Genomic DNA, 24,116 nt, shown 5'->3' with positions numbered 1-24,116 from the left:
GGCAGGCACCTTCCTGTGCTGGATGGAGCCTGCCTCCATCCCTTTGCTGCCTGGTCTGCAGTAGCTCTGCACCCCTGCCCTCCCTCCAAGTTGTGGTGCAGCAAAGGGGCAAGGTGGGGGAAACCCCTTTGCAAGCTGCCTTCCTAGCCCTGCTGCATGTGGTGGAGGCAGGGCAGCACCTCACCCTCACCCTCTGCCTTCCTTTGCAGCACCTGCACCTCGCACCACCTCTGCTTCAGCCTTGCTGTACCCCTGCCCGGGATGTCCCACCCATGCAAGCAACTCCCCTCCCTCTCACAGACCCCTGCCCAAGGGCTGCCCAGGTCCTTCCCAGCGATGCCCACTGATGCTCCAACATCACACAGGCTGGGAGAGGTGGCAGCAGTGGCCATCTTCTGCTGGCCGATGTGACTCAGCAGAGTGGTACAGGCCCCACAGCTCAGCACCACACCTGCATGCTGTATGCTAGCTCTTCCTGAGCACAGAGGCTGGGAGCCTGGACCCAGCCACAGTGTGGTGCAGGCCCTGACGCTCAGCGCTGCAGCCATGCAACATCCCCAGCACAGTGCTGGCATACAAGGACACGGGAGTGGGGAAAGCACTGCCCCACACCCGGCCAGGTCCCCTCCCCACAGCAGGGACTTTCTGCCTGGCCCCATCCCAGGAGCAGCTTGGACACAGCTTTCAGACAACCCAGCAAGGAACAGCCTTGGAAAAGCCTTGGGGCCCAAAGAGGGACATTGCATCTGAATTGGCCAATGCCTGTGCTGGTGTTAGGGGTTTTTTGGCTAATTAGGAAGTAGAGCAATAATGTGACAGTGACTTTCAAAAGCAAAAGCAATATGGCACTTGCAGCAGACTGATGCTTTGTGAGACAAGTCATCAGGGCTTTAAATAGTTACTGCACACGTGCACACATGAAGATTAAGCAAAATAGCCCTGATGTAACAATGCAGTCAGGCAAGAGCAGAGGAAGTTGTGTTCAACCAGGCGAAGATGCTCTCAGTTTATTATGGGGTCGTGTGTGCCATATATAGTTGATTAATTGCTATATGAATTAGCTTGCTTAAAGAGCAAAAGGGTATTAAATGCAGGCTTTTTGGAGGTGCCACGTGTCACTCCTCTGTCTCGTCCACTGGCTGAACCCACTTTGTAGCAATAAAGAGACACAGCTTGTCTGCTTTTTGCTTTCTTGTGTACCACCACAGACACAGACTCAAGGGCAGGAACCCAACGAACCAAAATAATAAATGGGAATTTGACCTAAGCCATTTCAGCTGAGGTGGCCACTTTGGGGGCATTGAGAACTTGGGCTATGCCAGGCTGGCGTGTAGTCACTGAAGGACTCCCTAGAAGCCCCAGGCAAGCAGGCAAGCCTGTGCAACCTTCTGGGGCTGGGTTCCTCTGCATGTCTGACATTCAAGAGACAGAAATGGCAGCCTGAGTTGCTGGGACATTCAGTTTTTATTGAACACTTTAAATAAGCTGGGTATATATTACTAGCAATTATTATTATTAATAATAAAAAACACAAGAGTTCTGCATTCACCAGTGCATTGTGAGGGAGAGAGGAAAGCCGGCTCCCATCCTTGCCAGGGGCTGGGCAGCCTGGCTGTGCTGCTCACTGGCCCCTTCCTCCCAGTGCCAGGATGGCACCCCACTTCTGACCCCATGTGCCAGGGGGACACGGGGCACTGTGCTGGCTTAGCACCCAGCCCTCGGCATTGGGTGGGTGGGGGCAACGCCAGCACTGGCAATCCTGCCTGTGCACTGCCCCATGGGCATCGCCCCTCTCATGGACCCCTGCATGCCTCCCTCCATGTCAGAGACTGGTTGTGCTCCCCATGCTTATAGGGAAGCGTGGGGACACACACCAGCCTCATAAGATCCCCAAAAAAAACACATATACACACACACTGACCCCTTTGTCCTCAGCCCAGCCCAGCTCACCCCCTGGACTGGGGTGGCTGCAGGGGGCTCCCAGTTCTCCTGAGAGCCCACAATGGGGTGAGCCCTTGGGGAAGGGGGGGTCCCACATCCAGGGTATGAGCCCTGGGGGCCCCATGGGGGACCAGCCCTGCTGCCCAGGGCAGTGCTGTAGTGTGCCCAGGGCAGGGGTGTTATTGCACTTCAGTCCCCGGCAGGGACCCAGCCCACACCCAGGGCTCCCCACAGACCACTGAGGCTGATCCCAGTGAGACAGGTGCCCAAGCGCCTGGGCAGCACCATGGTGGCCACAGCACAGGGCACCATGGTGAGCGAGGATGGACCATGGAGATGTGCCGGGTCCCCACACCTGCTCGGCGCTGTGGTGGCGGAGAGGTCCGAGGGGCGGCTGGACACAGCCCCGCTCCCCTGGGGTCCCCAGCACTAGGACTGTGCCTCTGGCAGCTTCAGGCTGGGCTCTGCCAGCACCGGCCCCGGGGCTTTCTGGTGGCGGCCCCGGTCATGGCAGAGGAGGCTTTTGGCCTCACAGTTGAGGTTCTGGTAGCGAGGCGGGCTGGGTGCTGGCTGGTGGCAGACAGAGGCAAAACTGAAACTGAAGGGACCCAGGCAGCAGCCGGGGCAGGCCAGCACCTCATCCTGCTCCAGCACGGCACTGGAGCCATGCCCAGGCAGCATGGCTGCGCGCTCTGTGCGCTCCAGGGCCGCCGCGCAGGGGATGCTGAGCTCGGAAAAGCCGTGCTCCAGCCCACTGCCCCAAGCCAGGGGTTTGCTGACCACCACATGGTTGTTGTTGAAGAGGAGCCCGTTGGGGGCTCGTGGCTCTGGCTGCCAGGGTTGGGCACCCGAGGATGCTGTGCGGATGAAATTGCTGTTGGGGGGCAGGAGTGGGGGCTGCAGTGGCTCAGGGCTGTCTGGGCCGCAGTCCATCCACTCCTCCACCCTGGAGCTGGAGGGGGAGGCTCGTCCCCAAACTGGAGGAGGAAGGAGGGCGGGGGGCTGGGGGTCATCAGTGGGATGGGGGGACCCCACGCCCAGCGCCAGGTCCCCCCGGCGGGGCAGCTCTGGGGAGGCAGGCAGTGAGTGGCACTTTCGGGGGGTGGCGGCGGGAGCCGAGAAGTCACACTGCACCTCCATGGCAGGCTCCGGCGTCACAGGGGTGCTGAGCTGGAGTGGGGCAGGGGGTGGCAGGTCGAAGGTGAGTGAGATGACCGACTTGCTCGGCGTGTCGAAGAGCTTGATCTTCCCCCCCTTCAGGTCCTCACGCTGGGAGAAGGGGTTTACGCGGGCGGGTGTCTCCTTGGTCCTGGCCCCGCTGCAAGGCTCTGGCGGCCACAGCAGGGCAGGTGATTTGAGGGGCAACATGTCGGACTGGCTGCGGGACAGGCGCTGGTCCAGCTGCAGGTGCTGTGTCCCCAACTCATGTAGGGGCGACTGCTCAGCGTGGCTGGCCACCCTCCCGGCTACCCCTGGTCACGGGCACAGGACTTGGTCACCAGCTGCCAGCAGCTGCTGGTGGTGGGGTGCCACAGGGTGTTGGGCACCAACAACCCAGGGGCACACCCCAAGGGGGGAACAGTGACTGCTCCATCCTGCAGACCTCATGCAACCCCCGTCCCCTTCCCTTACAGCTGCTGAGGTAGGATGGGACACCCCACATCCCCCCTCCTTGCACACCCCTATGGCCTCTCCCTGGGACACCCAAGTACCGTTGAGCGTGGCTGCTGTCCCAGGTGCAGGCAGGCTCTCCCCACCGCTGAAGAAGGTGGCCCCGGCACCCTCAGAACCCGGCTGGTGCTGCAGGACACCCTCCAGGCACTGCGTGATTTCCAGGAATGAGGGGCGGGAGGTGGGCTCCATCTGCAGGTAGGAGGGGTTCCCTGTCAGGTCTACAGCCCCCCAAGCACCCCAGGCAAGGCTGCCTGCCCTGCCCAGCTGCCCTGCAGGGAAGAGCAGAGGAGATGGGAGGCTCACACTGCAGCAGTGGAAAGCGAGCTGGAGGAAGGCCGCTGGGCAGTCGATTCCCACCATGGTGCGGAAAGTGGTGATATCCAGACCAAAATCCTGTGCCAGGTAAAGGAGGAAGAGTGAGGTTGGGTTTCCTGGGGCACCACATGGCCTGGGGGACCTGGGATGGTCAGGTCCCCCTTCCCCACACTGACTGAGTGCAACCCAGGGCTGTGGGCAGCACCCTGGCTGGGGCACAGCAAGAGGGCACTCTGGGGTCACCCCAAGTCGGGCCAAGGTTGGTGGATGCTGGGACACAGATCCCTCCTGCTCTATGCCTGAATCCAGCTGTCCCCTTCTCCCACCCAGGCTGACTACGGCCTCCGAGGACAGGTTATCAGCAGAGAGCACCCGTCCCCAGGCACCATTTGTGACACAGAACCCCTGCCCTGAGATGTGATGTGGGGGAGCTCCTGCACATGGGACTCTACCCAGCACAGGAGGATGGTCCCCCTTATTTCGTGAAGGGCTCCCAGCCCCAGTGCTGCTGCCCGCCACCCTCCCTCCCTGCCTCCATCCCAGGGAGTCACCTCGGTGCGGGGCAGGTAGTCAGGGTCAGCAGGGACGCGAGCAATGGTCTCGCACAGGATGATGCCGTACGCGAACACATCAGCCTGCAGAGAGCAGGGAGTCACGTGGGGTTCTTGCAGCCCTGAAGTATGTGCCCACCATTCCGTGAACCCACAGCCCGCCCTCCTCCTTGCGAAGCCACAATGGGGATCCCGCCACCTTGCCGCCCAAGGGATGCCCACTTCCTTCCCTCTGTGTGCCCGAATGCCCCCAGGACTGCAAATCCTGCAAACTGCTGGCAGTGCAAGCCTGGATAAAGCCCCATACACAGCAGCCACGGAGCCTCACCTTCTCGTTGTAGATCTCCCCTCGCAGCACCTCGGGCGCCATCCAGTATGGGGAGCCCACCACGGCCAGCGGCTCCTTCTCGCTGCCCTCGCTGGGGTACATGTTGGGACATCAGGGGCTGCCCACAGTCCCCTGTCCCCGTCCGGCCTCCCATCCTCCCGCTGGGGCAGCCCAAATCACCACCCCCATCTCCCTTCCTGCGCTAAACCTCCTCCATGCACCCTACACACTCACCTTTCCCCACCCACACCATTCCCTTCTTCACCCACTCCTAGCCAGCCCCAAACACATCCCATGAGTCCCCACTGCCAGCGACCATCCCTGCTGCCCCCATCCCTGCCCTTCTAGCTGCACCCCAAATGTCCATCCCTCCCCAGCTCCTGCTCCAAGTGGGCTGGAAAATCCCCACTGCAAGGATGGGGATGGATGGGTGAATGCTGCCCATGCACCTGTAGGTGGGGATCTTCTCTGCCAAGCCGAAATCACCCACTACAGCCGTGTAGCCATTGGCCTCGCAGCGCACCAGGCAGTTCTGGGGGCAAAGGAGGACTGCCGTCACACTGACAGCTCCCAGGATGGCCCGGGGCAGCGCAGTCTTTTGCTCCCCAGCTGGCCATGCCTGGGGAAGTAGTGTAGGTATGGGACAATGAGGGCAATGGGATGCTTTGGAGCATCCCGTACCTTGGAGGTGAGGTCACGGTGGAAGATGCCCTTGGAGTGCAGGTAGCGCAGGCCACGGGCGATGTCGAGGGCCAGCTTGACACGCATGGACCAGGAGAGGGGCACAGGGCTGTCCAGCAGCTGCTCCAGGTTCCCACCATTGATGTACTGATGGGAAGAGCCAAACCATCCCACCACTGCACCCCCCTCCCTCCCATAATGCTGGATGCCCATCTCTCATTCCAACGAATCCCCCAACCACCCCATGGTACAGCTCCCTGCTAGATCTCACCCTGCACGTGTGCCACAGGCTAAGAAAGTGTTCCCATAGCCATCACTGCACCCTCCCCAGCCCTGCAGGAACCCCAAGACTCACGGCTGTTGCCCCGCTCTCACCTCCGTCAGCGCGTGCAGCTGTCCCTCATGTACACACACACCCATGAACCTACGAGACAGAGGGGATCTGAGGGTGGCCACGGTGGAGGCCAGCCCCAGGAGCTCACCCAGTGCCAACTGTAGCTCCAAATCCCACCCCAGGCTAGGGAAAAGGGGAGCAATGGGGATGGCAGCAGGGGACAGGTCCTACCTGAGGATGTTGGGGTGTGAGAGGCGGTTCATCAGCTGCACCTCCCGCAGCATGTTGCCCCGGTTGCTGGTCAGCTTGTTCATCTTCAGCACCATGATCTGCCCTGACTGGCGGTGCCGCACCTGGACAGGGGTGCAGAGAAGGCTGAGCCCCATGTGCCTCCACAGCCTCCCCGGACACCAGCCTGCACCTGGTACCTATCCCAGCCCAAGAGGAGGGGCTCAGCACTCCACGCACCTGAGGCATAGGGCACCCCAGGGACTGCTAGGGCTTGGGGGGGCTCTCCTGGCACAGCAGCACCCCAGGGACCCCCAGTGTTGATGATGCACATCCCCATCCTCCCCATGGCATGCCACTTGTTGCACCGTCCCGCCCCCCATGCTACACTGCCCAGCCCTTCTGGAGACACAACAGCAGCTCCTGCAAGCTGTGACCCGAGCCCTGCTGGAAGACAGGCAGGTGCAGGACTGGGGGGCACCTGGGATAGCTTTTTCAAGTCTGTACCAGCCAGCCAGACCCCACCAGCACGGGATGGAGGATAGAGGGGGCACATTGCCCCCCAAACCAGTCCTGGGGGTGGCTAACGCTGCCCCAGTGCATGACCCCATCCTGGCGGGGCAAGGCACTCGGACGAAGCTGTATATTTAGCTGTCCCCAGCCTAATGCTGTCATGCGAGCTGGGGGCCTGGCCCCCTGCCAGGAACAGCAGCTGGGAGTGTGCCCAAACACAGACACCCTCATCCTTCTGTGGTCCCCCAGCACGTGCAGTGTGAGGGACGAGCAGGGGATCCCCTGACCCAGCACTGTGCTGGGGGAAGCTGAACCGGTGCTGAGGGTCCCCTCCTGAGTGGGTGCTGGGGCTAGGATGGGACACCCCCTGAGGGCAACAGCCGGTGGGGCAGACAAGCTGGTGGATCCCAGCTGCCCCCCATCACACACCGAACTGTGCACGGAGGCGCAGACATTCCTTGGCGCTGCTGTCAGCTCCCCGCTCTTCTCCTTTTTAGTCGATGCTGGTTGAGGCTGCTGTGCCGGTGCCAGCCCCTGGCCCGCCCCACACCCCCTCGCCTCAGGGACTGCCTTCCTGGGCAAAAACACAGGGGGGCTGGCTGGAGATAGGGTCCCCAGTGTCCCCCATACTGCTCATAGCCTGACTCCTGTCCCTATCACAACAGGGGGAGGCTGGTGTGCTGGGCACTCCGGGGCTCTCTTCCCACCCCATGGCTGGCATTGCTTCGGGGAGCATTTGTCCTGGGGTGTATGCTGAGATGGAGACATACCCAGCACCCAGTAAACAGGGTATGGGCAGCAGCTGGCTGCCACCAAAGGGCCTGGGGAGAAATTAATGCTTTATAAAGATCCCTCTACGTGTCTGTGTGCACCAAGGCCAAACCAGCCCTAGGCAGAGTGGAACCGAGAGGCAATACTCTGGCTGGATGCTGCTGTGCCACTAGCAGCTCACTGAGTTCTTGGAGAGGCTTTGAATAATTCAGCAGCCACCTGCCCATAGGCACCCTGCTCCGGTTACACCTGCGTCACCTCCAGCCGGCCAGCTGGGATCCCTGGCCTGTGGGCAGGGGCCATGTGGCAGCAGAGATCAGGATGGACTCTGGATGAGTGAGGAGGGGACACCCCAGACACCTGCCACTGTGGGTCTCCATCCTGGCCCCCCACCATGCTGTGGGGAGAAGGGAGGATGGGTTCCCCCATGCCTCCTCCTCGCTGAGCACCAGACAAAATGCCTAGGCTCAGGGAGAGCCCATCCCAGGGTGACAGCTGTGGGATGTGGTCTCTGCTGTGGGGAGCACAGCTGCTCCAGTCCTGTGCACACCCTGAGCTCCCCATCTAATGGCAACCCAGGTCCTCCCTGCTCACCCCACCGCCTTATCTGCAGTGCCTGGCACTGCTGCCAGTCCCATCCTGGTGCCCAGGGTCTCCCTGCCTGTACCTGCACCAGCAGGCAGGGCAAAGTGCACCCCCACCCCAACCCCACCATTGCTGCCTTCCCTCCATCCCACCCCCATGCGTGGGGCAGCTGGAGGCAGCACCAGACACGGAAATGGGGCTCCCAGTCTGGCTTTGGTGGCTGTGCAGGCTTTAAGGAGGGGACTTGCCTGGCCAAAGCAGGGTGGGCAGGGTCTCCCTTTGCCCCTCCAACTCCTTGAGAGCCAGTAGCCAAGGGAGCCAGAGCCTGGATGAGGCCAGTGGGACACCCCAGGCCTGCCAAGTTCCCAGCACCGGGTGCTGCCCAGCAAAGCCCAGCACTCCCGACCCAGCTTGCCCAGCAGCAGCGCTGCCTTCCCTTCCCACGCTGTGTGGGGCTGGCAGGACTGGCTTGGTCGGTTTGGCTGGCACCGGCAGCTGCCAAGCACCAGGACCCAGCGTGACGGCACAGGCAGGCTCGGCCCCGCCAGGATGGCTGTGGGTTGCAAAGCTCTGGCGCCACATGCCCACGACAGGAATGCCAGGCAGCACTCGCAGTGCTGGCACTTGGTGGCCATGCACCATGGGGTTGGCTGGGTCCCTGTCAGCAGCCAGTGTCCCTGCCTCACGGAGCAGCCCCCTGGCAGGTTCTGGCTTAACCCTACATAGCTGGGATGTGCTCATGGCTTAATCGCTCGTTAATAAGCCTCCTGCCATTGCAATAGGCTGGGTCAGGTCTCAATGCAGCCACACAGCACCTAATGCCTCAATCCTGGAGGAGGGGCAGCCTCGGAGAGGGAAGGTCCGGTGAAAGCCCCTTCACTGGGATTTCTCCCTGGGGCCCCAGGAGCCCCGGCCAGCACATCCCTGCCCTGGTGCTTTGCTCCCAGACTCTGTTCCCAGGGCAGGGAGGGCCCCAGCAGCTCCCAGGACAGTCCCAGCCCCACGCACACAGACACAACCTCCTCAAGGACATCCAGCACCCTGACTTTGCTTGTAAGGTCCTGTCCTACTGTCTTGCCTGCATGTTCTGGGCTGGCAGGGAAAGGGTTATGCTCCCTTGGGCTTTCCACGGCCTCCCACAGGTTTTGGCCATTTTACCCAGTCCAGCCAGGTGCTAGCCGCCCTCTGGCAGCAGGCACAGCAGAGAAGGGAGCAAGCCACGACCCCAGGTAGGATGCAGCCCCTTGCTAAGGAGGTTTCCTTCCCTGCCGCCATCTGGGGAAGGCAGCGGGCAGCAGAGGCTCCCAGGGCAGGACAGCATCCCCCCTCGCCTCTCCATGCTCTGGCATGGTGCCCAGGAATCCCAGTGCATTCCCCAGAGCTGAGCTAAGCCGGGCAGCCATGCTGGGGTGTGGGGGGAGGACAAGCTGCCGGCCCCCACCCAGGAACCAGGCAAGTCCTCACCTCTCACCAATGCCCCCCAGCACTCCACAAGGCCCCTCTGCTTGAGTGCTTCATGGGGGCACCACGGCTGAGCCGGGGTGCCGTGGTGTGTCAGTCCCCATCCCATCTGTTGCCAGTGCGCGGGGCTGGGGGATGGGATGGGGCTGGCTGCGGCCCCAGCCTGGGCACAAGGGATCTGAGCTCTTTTAACAGCGGAAATTAGAGTCTTATTTAAAGAGCATGCTAATCACAGCGAGCAGACGGCCTGCTCCCTCCCTGCAGCCGGTGCTCCCGTCTAGACATGGGATGAAGCCCCTGCCTTGGTACCCCCACCCGGGGGTCTCAGCAGCCAGCCCGCCTGCACTCCATGCCAGGGTCAGGCTTGTACATCACCCCGCTCAGCGCACGTCCCCTTGCACTGGCCTGGCGCAGGCAAGGCACAGTCACACAGGGACATCATCCTGCACCCCTTGCCCTGGGAAGCCCAGTGGGGGAAAGATGGGAGGGCAGGTAAGGGAGCTAGCAATGCCGCCGGTAATACCATAGCCGTCTGTGACAGCTGCATCTGAGCTCGTGGGAATCCCAGTAGCACAACAGGTATTTTACTGGGTAGGACTGGAATACCTGTTTATCACATGGAAAAGGCAGAATCAGTCAAGAGAGACTTCCTCCAGGGAAGCAAAAGGAGCAGAGCACGCAGTATCCACCCCTGATGAATGCTTAAGCATCAGCAGCCCTCACCTCCCGCGCTCCCAAGTGCAGCACCCCAGGCACACCAAGAGCCGGGGCCTCGCCAGCCCTCACCAGCAACCCCAGAGCACACTCTGTGACAGTGTAGGCGAGGTGCTGGCAGGTCCTGGGCTAGTCAGCACAACGTGTTTCCAGTGCCCGGGGCTCCCGAGTGTCAACAGCCATGCGAGGGCTGCTCCCGGCCTTGCGCGACTGGCTGACCTTGGCAAATTCACTTCCTCCCCGCCTGCCTTAGTTTCCCGATCTGTGTCATGCCACTCCACCCTCCTTTGTAAAACAAGGCAAGGTCCACTGATGAAGGGCAGCAGATAAGAGAGAGGGAGTTGTGTCATTAGTTGCACTGGGAAATTGGGAGTAAATACAAAATCTCAAAGGTTGGCGGGGAAGTGAGCAGAGATGGGCAGACGGCAGCAGTGCCAAAGCTTCTGTATGCACTGGAAGCCACTAATCCCCGCCCCAGGCACTATGGAAATGGGGTGCTGGGCTGAGCACACGGAAGAGCTGTGCCCTGGGAAGCAGTGTCTCCAAAAGGATGTGCAACAGCGGGGCATAAGGTGCAGAGTGGGATGAGTGAAGATGTCCGGATACAGCTCCCAGGAGAGCGAAGCCAGGATGCTGCCGGCAGCCTTCACATCTGCTGCAGACCGTACACAGGAAAGTAAGAGAGGGATTTGGGGAAGAGATGCAACAGTGGTTCAAGGGCTGGAGAAAATGTCTGGCACAAACACAGCTGGCTCAATCTGCTGTCTATTGGAGATGGAGAGGCAGCTCACTCCAATGTCCATGTACCCAAGAAAATAAGTGGGCCTGGTGCCTCTGAAGTCACATAGGGAAAGGGAATGGGAACCAGCTGCTCCAGAGGGAAACAGCCCAGCTCTGCAGCACAGCAGGGGATCAGATGGGAACAATCCCCAGAGAAAAGGCAGCTTTTCATTACTGGTGTCTCCTGTCTGCTCTGCACAGCCTTTCTGAGAGAAGTGCTTGGCTGGAGCGGGATAATGCTCAACCCAGGGGCAAGCCTGGGACAGCAGCTGAGTCCTTTGGCTTTAATGCTGGGAACACAGTCAGATGCGTGTGCTGGTACCCCAGCACCCCGCCTGGCCCTGGCTCAGCTGCGCACCAGGGCTCAGCTACCTGCGTAGGGACAGAGATGTCCGGGTCACCTCTTCGTTCCCCACACCCACCAAGGCTGGAATGAGGCAGGACCCAGCAGCCACATGGAGGAGGGAGCTGCGAGCCACGGCCACAGAAAGCAACAGCAGGAACAAGGGATGTGGGAGGAAAACAGGTCCTGTGCTGCCCTGCCAAGCTCCATCCTCCTCACAAGCTCAGGCAGCCAAACCCCAGCTCAGATCCCAGGCCTGCCCCACCATCCTGCTGAGCTCTTGGACTCAACCCACCACACAAGCACAAAGCCCCATCTGGCCCCCTCCTGCCCCTGCCTCCTCTCCAGCATGCACACACCTCAGCTCCTGCCGCCTGATCCCAGTCCCACCCCCCTAACCTCTGTCGGCCCCACAAATCCTACATCCAAGTGGCCCCACAAGAACATGAACAATGAGCGAGAGAAGGAGCATTTTGTGGCTCTCATAGGGCCTGGGAAAACAGAAACAGTGAGGCAAGGAGAGACCGTGGCCTGGCTGAGACACGGAAGCATCCATTATTAAAGAGCTGTATCCATGCCTGACATTATTAAATGCCTCCCTCTGCTCTGAGGTGTTGCCGCGCACTCCAAGCCAGAGATCAATAGCAGGAACCCAGCCAGTGGAAAGGCCACGGCTCCACAGGGGCAGGAGGGAGCACAGAGGAGAGGGACCCCACCGCACACCTGCTGTGGCCCCTTGCAGGACGCCTCTTTTGTGGCTGCAGAGGAGCTGGGTCTTGTGGTCTACCTGCTGAGTGGGGAACAGCGGCAGGGCTGGAGAGGGACCCCAGGGTCCTGCTGGGTCACGGCCACCCAGGTGTGCTGCACGTGGCAGTGTGGTCCCACGCAGGGGACGCAGCACAGCACTGCCTGGGACCTCAGTGACTGTGCTGGGAGGGGGTGGGGGTCCTGCCCAGTCCAAAGCTGCTCTTAATGGACAGTCCTTGCCTTAAGTGACGCCCAGGATGAAAACAAGTACACACACCTCCCCCCTGAAGAAGAGGTGGCCGTGGCAGCAGGGCAGGGCACAGCCCCTCAGCCTTGGCAGACCTGCATGGGCCGGCAAGGTACCATCACCACGAACCTCTGCCACGCTGCTGGGACCTTGAGCACCCCACCAGCACCCTAAGGAGGATGCAGGCCACATGCGGGTGTCCCCACTCTGTCAGTCCAGAGAGGATGGAGGACAAAGGGAGCTCCAAGGCTCCCAGCCGGGGACCATCTCCTGTGCTGCTGTGCAGCATCACACCCCTCTCCCAAATCCGGTCACCTTTGAGGGCCTCCCGTGGGTCGCTACCTGCCCAGGGCAGGCTGGAGCAGGCCCACCAACGCTGGAAATCACCTCGGACAGGCTGCAAACACTGCCTGCATCCCCTACCAGAGGCACACCCTGGGCCTGTCGGGGTCGGGGCTCCAGGCTTTTGACAGGGGTCCCCGGAGATGGGCTGCCCCGCAACCCACTGGTGCCCCGACCCCCCCCCCCCCACCCCCGCCCCTCGCTGCCCCGATGCAACCCACGCCGCAGCGTTTCGGAGCGCTCAGCCTTCCCGGGCTGTAAACAGAGCCGCCCTTCCCCTCCCCCTGCACAGAGGGATGGAAGAACAACACCCCCGGCGGGGACGGGGGTCCCCGGTACACCCGGTCTCCGCCGCACGCCACCACCCCTACGACCTCGCCCAGCCGCCGAGGATGGGAGGCCAGACCCCCCCGACCCCCCCCCCCCCCCCACCCCCCGCACCCCACGGCGGGCCTGGGCAGGGATGCGTGGGAGCGGCGCTCCCCGGGGGATGCCCAAACCCGCCGGGATGCCTCGGGGACCGCCATCCCCGCTCCCGCCCCGCACACCTTGAAGACCTCGGAGAAGAAGCCGGCCCCGATCTTCTCGCAGTAGAAGTCGTCGATGCGCGCCAGGGTAGAGACAGCGCTGCGCAGCGCCCGGTACGAGGAGGGCCGCAGCCGCCCGCAGCCCGGCCAGGGCCCCGCCGGCTCCCCCTCGCCTTCCCCGGGCCGCCGCGGCAGCTTCTCCCACTCCATGTCGGTCCCGCCGAGAACCCCCAGCGCCATTCACATCCCCCGGCCGGGCAGCCCCGCCGCCTGGGCGCCTGCGTCCCCCCCCCGCCCCACCCCGGTCCCGTCCCGCACCGCCCGGTCCCCGGGGCGATGCTAGCGGCGGCGGCGGCGGCGGCGCGGCGCGGGAGGCGCGGCGGGGCGGACGGTGTTCATGGTCCGGTAAAGGGGGGGGTGCGGCGGAGCCCCGAACCCCGGCGCGGACCCTGCGCTGCGCCTCCGCCGCCCCGAGCGCTGGCACCGGCGGGGCGGAGCCGGGTCGGGAACAGCCCCGTTAACTCTTTGGGACCCACGGCCGCGACCGGACGGAGTCCCCTTGTCCCAACACACCGGTGGGCAGCGGGGGTCCCGCACACCCCGATGTCCGCACGCACCAGCACCGGCCACCGGAGGGTCCCTGGGTGCCGAGCTGACATCTCGGTACGCGCCCGCTTGGGCTGTGGGACTCGAGCTACCGGGGCACAGCTTGGACGGAGCCCGTGGACACGGTGCTCTGATCCTTCCCTACCCTGGGCCCTGCCTGGGCGCTGCTTGTAGTCGTGGGACTCTGCCCCCTGGGTCCCACCTGGTTGCACCTTGTAACCGCGGGACTCTTTACTTGTATCACCCATTCCCTGAGCAGATGGACCAAGGGCATGGGGACCCATGGCATACAAGGATCTTGGGTCCAATTCCCCCAGTACAAGCAGCTGCTGCCAGGATGGGCTATGTTGGTACAGTCTGGGATCTCTCCTCACAGCTGTCACCAGGATGGGTGGGTGCTGTGGATGTGGGACTCTGATTGTCCCCATGCACCCACCCCTGCCTGGACGGTGTCCTGGGGGCTGTGGTGTCTGGAGGAGCAGAGGAGTGTAGCCTCTCAGTGACAGTTTGCCCAGTGCTTCTTGCACCCCTTCATGGTTCTGCCTTTCCTGAGCTCTCCCACTTTTCCCCAGTTTCCTCCTGCTTCCTGCTCCCCCCAGGCCTTTTCCCTGCTCTGCTGCTGATCTGTCCCGTCCTTCCTGCCCAGGGACTCCCTGCAGCTGGATCTGCGCTTGCTCCACCCCTCACATTTTGCTATTGCTCTTCTTGGCATTCATCTGCCTATGCCGGCCCAGCCCTGCCCCAGCTGCCTCCAGGGGCACTGCCACAACACTCCTGTGCTGCTGGCCCACCACAGCTACCCCACAACTGCTTTGCTCCAGCTGTTTCCTATGCGGTATGGCTGGCTCTGCATGCCCTGCACTTCCCTAGCTGCTTTACCTGCTGGGAAAAGCAGCCACATGGAGTGTCTCCTGCTATGGCATTTTTTGGCCAGTGCTGGTCTCCAGGTGCCACCAAACACAATGTAAACACCAGGAGCCATGAGAGCCCTGGGTTTTTTAACTTGTCCCAGAGGGAGAATAACCCTGTGGGCGAGAGCAGGGGACCTGGGCCTTTGACTGCTTTGTAGTGGGAGCAGTCCCCCGCCCACCCACCACCCCCAGAAATGCATGATATTTCTGCTTTTCCAGGACCACAGAAAGGAGTTGGTCTGTGCAGGGCAAGTTTTCTGTGCGTGGGGAGGCAGAGGCTGGGCACAGGGCTCTGCCAGTCCCTACCTAATGGGGTCTGAGCCATCGCTTTCCTCACCAGTACTGCTCCTGTCTGGTGTCTCTGCCTGCCAGGGTGATTGATGGCGTGTGCCGGGGAGGCTGCTGCAGCCCTGGGGAAGCACACTGTGCAACAGGCCACATTCTTGGGCTTCCCGGGCCTCATGTGTCTGTCCTGACGACAACAGCCTGACAGAATGACAGGAGCAGCTTCACGGGCCTCCTGTGGCCCATAGGCATATGTCCTCATTTCAGTATTACTACTATTACTATTTTACTTTACTTTATTTCAATTATTAGATTGTTCAACCCAAGAGTCTTCTTACTTTTACTCTTCTGATCCTCTCCCCCATCTGACCGTGGAGAGGGGAGTGAGCCAGCGGCTGTGTGGTGCTGAGCTGTTCGCTGGGGTTAAACTACAACAGCATGGAGAAGAGAGACCAGCAGCTGCATGTGAGGACAGGAGGTTGCAGTCTCTGCAATTCCACCACCATGGCCAGCTAGAGCTGCTTGGGTGGCAGTGGGTGCCTTTCCTGTCTTCCTGTGCTCACCCCTTGTACCTGAAATCTGAGCACCCTCCTGCACCCACAGCCCAGCGACCATCTCTGCAGTGGTGTAGGGAGCTGCTCAGAGGAACAAAGCCAGCTCAGCTGGGGAAAGAAGGAGAGCGGACGTTGCCTCTCCCTTTCTCCTGAGCGCATGAAGGAACCACTTGAAGGGTCAAGGGACCACAGCAGAGATGGGGAGTCCTGGTAAGGCATCTTGCAGAGAAACGGAGGACCACTGCCTGCTGCTTACAAGTGACTGGGTTTACATCCAATTAAGTTGCAACAGATAAATTAAAGCCCTGGAGACGGCCCTGACTGTGGAAATTGCTGCTGCAGGATTTACATTCCCTTCTCTTATCAGCGCTGGTAACTACTGTATCATTTCCATCATTCTCTATTTCTGTCTGGCACAGCAGTGTTGAGCCAAGACATGGCTAAAGGTCCCCAGTGCCCCAGATCCCTCCCATGGTGCAGGAAGGTACACTCTGGGGATCTGGGTGCAAAGCCAGGCTGGGCTGAGCCTGCAGCAAACCCTGAATCAAGCTCCTTAAGCCCTGGTGAGGAAGAGCAGTAAGGAGGTCTTGCTGGCTGTGCTCTGCTCCTGTGGAGTTGCAAGGGGGAGAGGAGGGGGACTTTGTCCTCTTTGCCCTTCTCTGTCTAGGCTCTGCACGCTACCCCTCTCTCAGGGAGAAGGCTCAGGGATTAACAAACATCTCTCTGCCTGATGGGGATGATGCATCACCCAGGCAGAGCAGGGGCAAGAGACTTCAAACAGCCCAGGGAGGCTGGTGCTGGAGAGGTGCAGGGGCTGGGGCTGTCCTGTAAGGAACAGGGCACACCACGGCTGTGGTGTGGCCAGGCTGCATGCAGGGGAGTGAGGGATACAGGGGTCTTCCATGCAAAAACTCTGGTGCTTCCTGCACTCTCACCTATATTCCACAGCAGCACCTGCGGCACTGGGTCCTTGCAGCACAGCTCTGGTTGGGATCAGCCAATTGCAACCGCCCTCACTGAAGTTTTGCCCTACTCAGGGTCCCGGAACCAGGATTGGAGCAATTCCCTCCTCTGCACCCATGTGCGAGAGCCCATCAATATCTAAGGCTTCTTCTCTGCAAACACTCAGGAAAATCAATGGCTGATGCTGCAGGGAGTCCAGAGATGGCTGCAGGGAGTGAGTGTGTGAAGCTGTGCCAGAGCAGGCACAAGGCTTTGTTGCAGGAGAGTTTTCCAGCCTCGAGGGTCTGTGCAGACCCTGAGCAGGACAAGGAACATTGACTGACTAAAATGACTTCCTCTGGTGCTTTCTCCCAGAATGTGGGTGCAGCCTCTTGGTCCCAGGTGTCCTCTCTCCTCCTGTCCTCTGACAACCTCTGCTCTTCTCCCACATTACAGCACATCACCCAGCAGATCTCCACACCTGCCTGTATCCTGCATGTTCCCTAGTTCCCTGATTAGGAGAGGGCTTGTCCCTGACAAACATCCCCCTCTTCTGCCCCATGGGGAAGAGGAGATGGGGGCACAGCAGCATCTGTTGCAACCTGTGAGGACGCCTGGTCAGTGCAAGGAGCCTAGAGTACATGGGAGAATGTCCCAGCCCCAGTGGTTCATGTGCAGCCTGGTTATGCCCAACAGCATATAGCACAGGTGATGCAGAAGGACTACATTTCCCAGGGCACTGTGTGTTGCTGAGCTCTGCAAGCACAGGGCTGTGCACGCTCCGTACCTAGCACCATGGCTGCAAGCTGCAGCAGCCCACGTCCAGCTGTGAGCAGGGACCGATAAGGTCCCCACTGTGCAGGCACATTGCTGTGCCCCTCTTCCCTCGTCAGCCAACACTCCAGCTGCAAGGCCAATGCAGGGCTGTGTGCAGCAGGGGAGCTGCAAATATTTGTTGTGTCATTAATTTTCTATGAGCAGAGTCAGCACAGCACCTGGCAGCGTTTGCTCACTGCCTTCTGTTATCTCCTGTCAATGCTCCTCACACCTGGGTGATGGTACCATGGCATCTATGGAGGCAGCATCCGCATCCCATCCCTATCTCTTAGAGGTGGGCAGCGATTTCAGCTTCCTGCTCTGCTTCTCCTCAGATAAACCCCGGTGCCCCTGCCAGGATGCACAACAGGGTGGCAGGGGTGCACAGCAGCTAATGCCTGAGCCCAGCTGAGTGCATACCTGCTGTGAATTTGAAAACATTGGTAAAACAAAAAACAACCACCACCTCTGAAAAGGAGGGACAGGCAGCTCTGGCTGTGCCTGCACCACCTGTAACCCATGGTGATGTGACACTCAGCAATGTGAGCACAAGTACATCCTTACTGAGCACTGCAGAGAGCCTTACTTCTCACTAGGAGCTGGTCACCTCATGCCAAACAGGTAGGGGCAATGCTACCACCTCCAGCATCTCCCATCCTGCTCCTGAACCAGTGTGAACAGCTTGTCTCCCAATACCTGCCATGCTCCCACCCTCCAAGGCTGCCCAGCAGTAGCAGGGCTACTCCTTGTCCTCTTGACGTGGGCCTGGGAAATGAGGCTCTCAGCAGCTCAACACTCGTCCCAGGAGGTTGTGTCAGGCTTGCTCCATCTCCTGCCTCTTGCCAGGCTATTAGTAATACTCCCCAGCCACAGCACAGCGTCCCTGAAGTGCTTGTGGTTCTGCCAGATGTAAGCTAGGAGCAGAGACACCAAGAACCTGGCCTGGCTGAAGTGGTGGGCAGAGTGGGACCACATCAGAGCAGGTCCAGGACTGGCCCTGGCTGAGCTGGTGGGAGCAGCACTGTGATCCACAGCACCAGCTGCAGGAGAGCAGGGCAGGGAGCAGGGCTGAAAGTGCTCAATGGGTCTTGGCCTATGGCTTTGGGGAAGAGACTCCACCTGTGGTTCACCGCTGCCCTTTGATCTGCATGACTTGATGTTGCTGCAGGGAGGAATTCAGAAGCAGCACAGCAATGTGGAGGGAAAGGCTGGTATGGGCATGCATAGCTGAGCACTGTGCCTGCCAGAGACCCTACAGAGCAACCCTCATGCACAGTCCATCCCAGAGATCCTACACTGACAAACCAACATCCTCAGTCTTGTCCTGGCTTCCTTACTCATCCCAGAACTGACAAAACAAAAACCTTCTGGAGGAAAGCAATGCAATAGGCTGGAGAACCATTCTTCTGTGAGCTCTCAGCTTCTGTCTGGGAAGGGCGCTTCCTACCCCAGCCACAGCAGCATGGGTGAGAGAGATGCTCCCAGTCCCTTCTGCTCTCCTGCCCCCAAGTAGAGACTGTGGAGCCCTGCTTATTCTCCCAGATGCCCAAGCAAGAGGTAGGTGCTGCAAGGGTCTCCCCACCCTCGAGCCAGCAGTCCCTCAGGCTACACCTCTCTGAGTAACTCCTTGGCCTGAGAATGGTCCTGTAATCGTCCACACCACTCAGTTGGTTCCCTGACACAGTTTTAGCTTGTGCTAAATAGGACAGGTTCAAGGGAGGTCGTGGGCCAGGGCCATTCCCAGGAGGAAACAGACATGGCCACCTCCAGGCAGAGCAGAGAATTGAGCCATGTGCTTGTCCTCCTGTGACTGCTACTTTCCCCTTCGGCTTCCCCTCCCTGTGCAGGGTCACAGAGGAGCAGGGTGATGGTGCTGGGCTCTGGATGTCCATGGGAGCCTTTCACCTGGAGGTCTCCAATGCCACAGCCATGTGTGGACAGTGATGCTCTGTCTAGGTGTTGGAGGGGCTGGAAAGCAGAGCATTGGCTCTCCATGCACCAGGAAGGTTGGGAGCTCCCTGTGACTGGGGACACTTCCCAGCCCTTTCCCTTGCCCCTGAACCCTGTCCAGACCCTGTCCAGGCAAGGCATGATGAGGCAGCACAGGCTGGAGCATGGTCCAGCGTGAGGAGGGAAGGCGGCTGCACTGTGTTTGGCATGGAAGTTGCTGTCGTCCTGCTGTTTGCAGCCAATTCAATCACAGCTCCTTATTGCTTCTCCTGGTTGTTGAAAATCTTACTATGTTTGGTGAGCTCTGTGAGAAGCACTGCTAGCCTTTCTCATCTCCTGCCTTGTCCCATGAGTTAAGGCACCCTGACCTCCAAGGAAGTGCATCAGCATGCTCCACGGGGCCTGGGCCAAAAAACCTTCCCATACCCTGGTGTATGTGGACAGGTCTCGCACAGACAAGATGTGCCAGGGTCTGCCATGAAGACAAGGGCAAGGAAACGAGGTGTGGTGTTGTTCTACGTGGGGACATCTGTACAACACAACAGAGCGAGGGAGCAGGGCTGTCCACACAGAGCATCCTTGTACTCCACAGAGGGTTAAAGATCAGGAAGCAGAGTGGGTCCTACTCAGCTACATGAGTGGCAGACATGTGAGGTTGCTGGTCCCAGGCCAGCAGCAGTAGAAGCAAATGGCGTTTGAGCCAGGGCGAGTGATGGTAGTGCTGCCTTGACCTGGGATTCTTTCGCTACAGTGAAAGGTAGAGCTGAGATGAATGGGGCAGGGCTTTGATCCCGCTGTGTCTGGCATACTGGAGCCCTGTTCCCAGGCAGCACCTGCATACCACCACAACTCATTAATACCTTTGATTACCGTGGCCTAATTTCTGTCCACCTGTGTCATGGGTGGCTGGTCACCCCACCCTGCTGAGCCCTTGTTCTACAGTGATTGCGCCAGCACAGGACAAACTGGTCTCCTGGGGTAATTACAGCCAGGAGAGACCTGGTGCTGCAGGCTGTGGGTGAGCCAAGTGTGTCACTCCCGGTCCAGCACTTGCCATGTAAGTCACACCATGATGCATGGACAGTCCTTTTTTATGGGACTAAGCATCCACCCTTCCTCCTCACTGCCTCTCGCCTGGAAACCTCACTGCCTCCCCAGCCTGCTTGTCTCATGGCTCTGGGCTCCATGGGATTTCTGCTGGACAAGGGGGAGCGGACCAGGCTAAGAGGGGTTCCCCATGGGAGGCTGTCGCCTGAGACAGGACCTTCCCTTTGCCTGCAGGTCAGCTGAGGCACTGCTGCAGGGCTGCTCAGGGTCTTCCCCTTGGCTTGATCCTGGGCAGGAAATGTACATGACTTTATGCACGTATTTATACAACAAAGGGCAGCTGCTCCCTGGGCTCTGGGCACCATGCCATCCCCACCACTCTCACTGATTGATCAGGATGCAGTGCCCTCCTCCCTCCTTCTCTCCACCTGCCCAGCCTTTGTGGGGAACCGAGCCATGCCATGACAAGCCTTGGTTGGAGGCTGAAGGCTTGGGGGAAGCCAGCAGGCTCCTGAGGGGTTCTGCAGGGCCACACACTGAGGAAAGGGGTGAGCAGGGCCCCAGCCCAGACCTTGGCTTTCTGGTGCCCCATGTGTGAGGGAAGCTGCTTTGGAGAGGCACAGCACTGTGCTGATGGCAACTGCACAGACAGGACATGGACAGACATCCTGGGACAGGTCAGGTGGGAGCTCTGCCAGCTCAGGGTCCCCCTGGCAGCAGCGATGCTTCCTCCAAGGCATCACTGGTGCAACACCAGGCATGATGATGGGGCTGTGCATCCCCCAGAAGACCAGCTAACACCACCAGCTGTGCCACCTTCCCTGCTCCACCAGGCCACTGGCTCCAGTTCACTGGGGAAACAGCTATTTGGCTTTTTCTTCCCTATTCATCTGTTTCCTTCCAGGATCAAGATATTTTGGGCACTTCTCTGTTCCTAGCTACCCTGAGTGGCATAAGCGGTTCCTCAGGATTTGCTGTACAGGCTGAGAAGTGAAAGGGGAAATGCCAAGCCCTTTAAGACCTGTGTATGGAACGAGAGACTCATGAGTTCACCAAATACATGCACTCCTTCATCTGCCTATGAAAGAAAGCTGTGATGTGTGGGGCCAACGCATGGGGTTGGGTAGAGCATTTGAACATGAGCAATGTAGAGAGGCTTAAGCAATAGAACATAGTGCAGGGTGAAGGGTTTTTCTAGGAGATAGAGAGCTGCTCCTCTCAGGCAGAGAGAGAGACCACAGGCACAATCTGCCACCCCTACCAGAGGGCAGATGAGGGGATGTGGGAACGGAACACAGAGGCAGAAAGAGCAGGTCAGAAGTAATGGTCTTGGTGCATAAAGTCTGCCCTGAAAGCGGTACCTTCAGGCAGCAGGGTTTGGAGGGAAACTAGTCTGGCTTGAGATGCTGCTTCAAATCTTAACAGCTTACTCCTCCTGGGCTTAGCTGGCTTCCTTGTCCAAGAACCAGGGTGGGATGTGCTGAAGACGGCTCTGGGGATAGGGGCAGGAACAGCTATACCACATGTGGAACTGCTCGGAGGTCAGAGCTGGAAACCCCGTTTCTGAGCACATCTTCCTCAAACCAAAACGCTGCATCCCACACCCCTCTAGCCTTACTCCACCCTGCTCCCAGCTGCAAACTGCTTATGTCCAATTTTGTGTGCTAAAAATATCTTTCTGGACGGTCAGCAAGTGCACAGCCAGATGGGAGAGGGTTGCAGTCTGAGAGAGGAGGGGAGTGGGGGTGTATTCGGGTAGGTGTGGACTGCAGTGCAAGGCCAGACAGGCCTGGGCAGGCTGGGTGGGGGGCTGTGGGCTGGCTGGCATTGCAGATGGACATATGTCAAGGCAGCAGTGCCAGGGCAGAAAGTCTTGCTTGGCTTGGGTCCATGCTTTAGGGTAAGGGGGCACGGCAGGGGGGCATGCACAGATGGACTCAGAAAGGTGGGGAGATGCTCACTGCATAGAGCAGGCAGCAGGTCCTGCTCCCTCCCCTGGAAAGACGTTGCTCTAGCAGTCAGAGCAGAGGGAAAGGAGGGATGGTTATGCAGACCCCAGGGCCTGACACAGCTCTTCCCAGCACCCAGGAGTACTCTCCTGGCACCCCTGCACCCTGCCAGGCTTTCCCCTGACACATCTGCGCTCTCAGCTCACCTGTCCTGCGGGATGCCAGGCCTGGTGGCTCCATAAGTCGCCTCGGGAGCAGAGGTGGCAGCCTTGGGTGACCACTGCCACAAGAGGGAGTGCCTGCCCCGGCTACTGTCACCAACTGTCAAAGATGTCCCAGTGCCGCCCCTCTACCAGGCCAGCACAGCTCCCTCCAGACCACCCAGATGTTTTGCCTGGCCCAAGGCAGACTGTGATAACCCATCATGACCAGGCTGTCATCCTGGAGGGATGCCTCTGCAGCCCAGCAGTATTTGGGCTCCCCTTACCTTCCTTCTGCCCATAGGTCTTGGGTTCTCCCCCCAGCTCTGGGGGACATGTGCTGTAGGGGACCAGGAGATCTGAGTTTTACCATCACCTTGGGGAAAGGGCTAAAGGGTTCCTAAGTTTGGAGTGGTATGGTGCACTGGCCTTTGTCCCCCTGACAGCACCACAAGATCCCTCTGTGGGAGAAGGTTTAGGGCTGGTGGGCTTGGGAAGGTTGCTGGAGGGGTGAGGAAGAACCCACAGTAGGGCTCAGGGCTGGGCTTTAGCTGGGATCTTGTGGGTATTTTCCAGCTGTCCCTGCCAGAAAAGCCTGTAGGCTCTGGCACCTCTGACAGAGGCAGACTCTGTGTCCCGCAGAGGAAGCAGCAGCATGTGGGGAGCCAGAACCCCCCAGATCACAGAGGGTCACGTGCTGGTGCTGCACAGTGAGCAGACCCTTGCCTGGCCATCCTGGGGCTGGATCTGTCTGGGTTACCCTCCCTAGTCCTGACCCACCACTTGTGTGTCAACATCCCAGCCTGGCCTCAGCCCACCCCTATCACCATGGCTGTGTCTGATGATTTATAGGTACCCCCCACCCCAGGCTCCCTCAGGGACAAGTATGGTTGGGGAAGGGACAGGGATAAGCCCCAGATATATTCCTATTATTTGTGAGGTCTGACACAGGAACAGACTTTACTGTAGGGGAACATAGTAGATATGGTCGCAGTGCTTTCCACAAGGCCTGATCCTCAAAAGCCACAGGTACTTCTCCTTTCCTTGTGTTTTTTGTGGGTGGTTTTGAGCCCTCAATGTTCTTCCCTATTAGAAGTAAAACTGACTGTAAATTGCAGGTGGTTTGGCTTTTTGTCTCTTCAGTCCGAAGGTCTGAGCCCTGTTAGTTCATTGGTGATTGAACCGGACCTTCAGGAAACAGCCCATCAATCTTGTTTGCAAAGATAAAATTAACTGCCTTGAGGCCTCAGCCTCATTGAGAGGAAGGCATGTGGCTGTCTGGCTTTATTATGTGCAAAAATGTACATATCCACTGTATGCTACAGCAGGAAATCTGTACTGGAAAGCATCTGAGATGCGTTGAGATGGCTCTGTGAGATGTAGTCCTGCTGCAACAGCTAGAGTGGTGTACATGGAGTATGAGCAGCCCACGTGATATGCTCTTGGAAGCACAGCGAGTGGTCTCATGGAGCTGGAGCTCATCACCACCCATTGATCGTGCCATGCCGAGTTTGGATTAGTGAACTGCTGTGTGATTTAACAGTACCTTGGACACCTTCTCTATTTGAACTTTGCTGTGTGGCTCCCAGTGAAGTAAGGTATCATCAATTGACCTAGCAGCTCTGATACTAGACTGGGTAACAGTTAGGATTATGACTGCGTGTGCTGGCTTTCAGTATTTCTTGAGCATTTTCCTAGTGCATGCTATGCACCAAGACAACAAGTCTCAGAACAGGATACATTCCTAAGGAGGAAGAGGCCAAACACAAATTGC

General features: G+C 59.4%; 1 protein-coding gene across 1 annotated transcript; it reads right to left on the bottom strand.

The window, feature by feature from the left end:
- Positions 1-1,445: 1,445 nt before the first annotated feature.
- Positions 1,446-13,567, bottom strand: TESK1 (testis associated actin remodelling kinase 1). Its single transcript, XM_064438024.1, has 10 exons — positions 13,104-13,567; positions 6,056-6,177; positions 5,866-5,914; positions 5,491-5,637; positions 5,259-5,341; positions 4,810-4,900; positions 4,482-4,565; positions 3,919-4,008; positions 3,654-3,804; positions 1,446-3,413 (listed from the first exon to the last, which is right to left on the bottom strand). The coding sequence occupies exons 1-10, from the start codon at positions 13,320-13,322 to the stop codon at positions 2,371-2,373; spliced, it is 2,079 nt and encodes a 692-aa protein (XP_064294094.1). The 5' UTR covers positions 13,323-13,567; the 3' UTR covers positions 1,446-2,370.
- Positions 13,568-24,116: the final 10,549 nt, after the last annotated feature.

This window comes from Phalacrocorax carbo, chromosome Z (genome assembly GCF_963921805.1).
Source record: "Phalacrocorax carbo chromosome Z, bPhaCar2.1, whole genome shotgun sequence".
Classification (NCBI taxonomy): Eukaryota; Metazoa; Chordata; class Aves; order Suliformes; family Phalacrocoracidae; genus Phalacrocorax; species Phalacrocorax carbo.
This window is presented reverse-complemented; position numbering and strand designations above follow the sequence as displayed.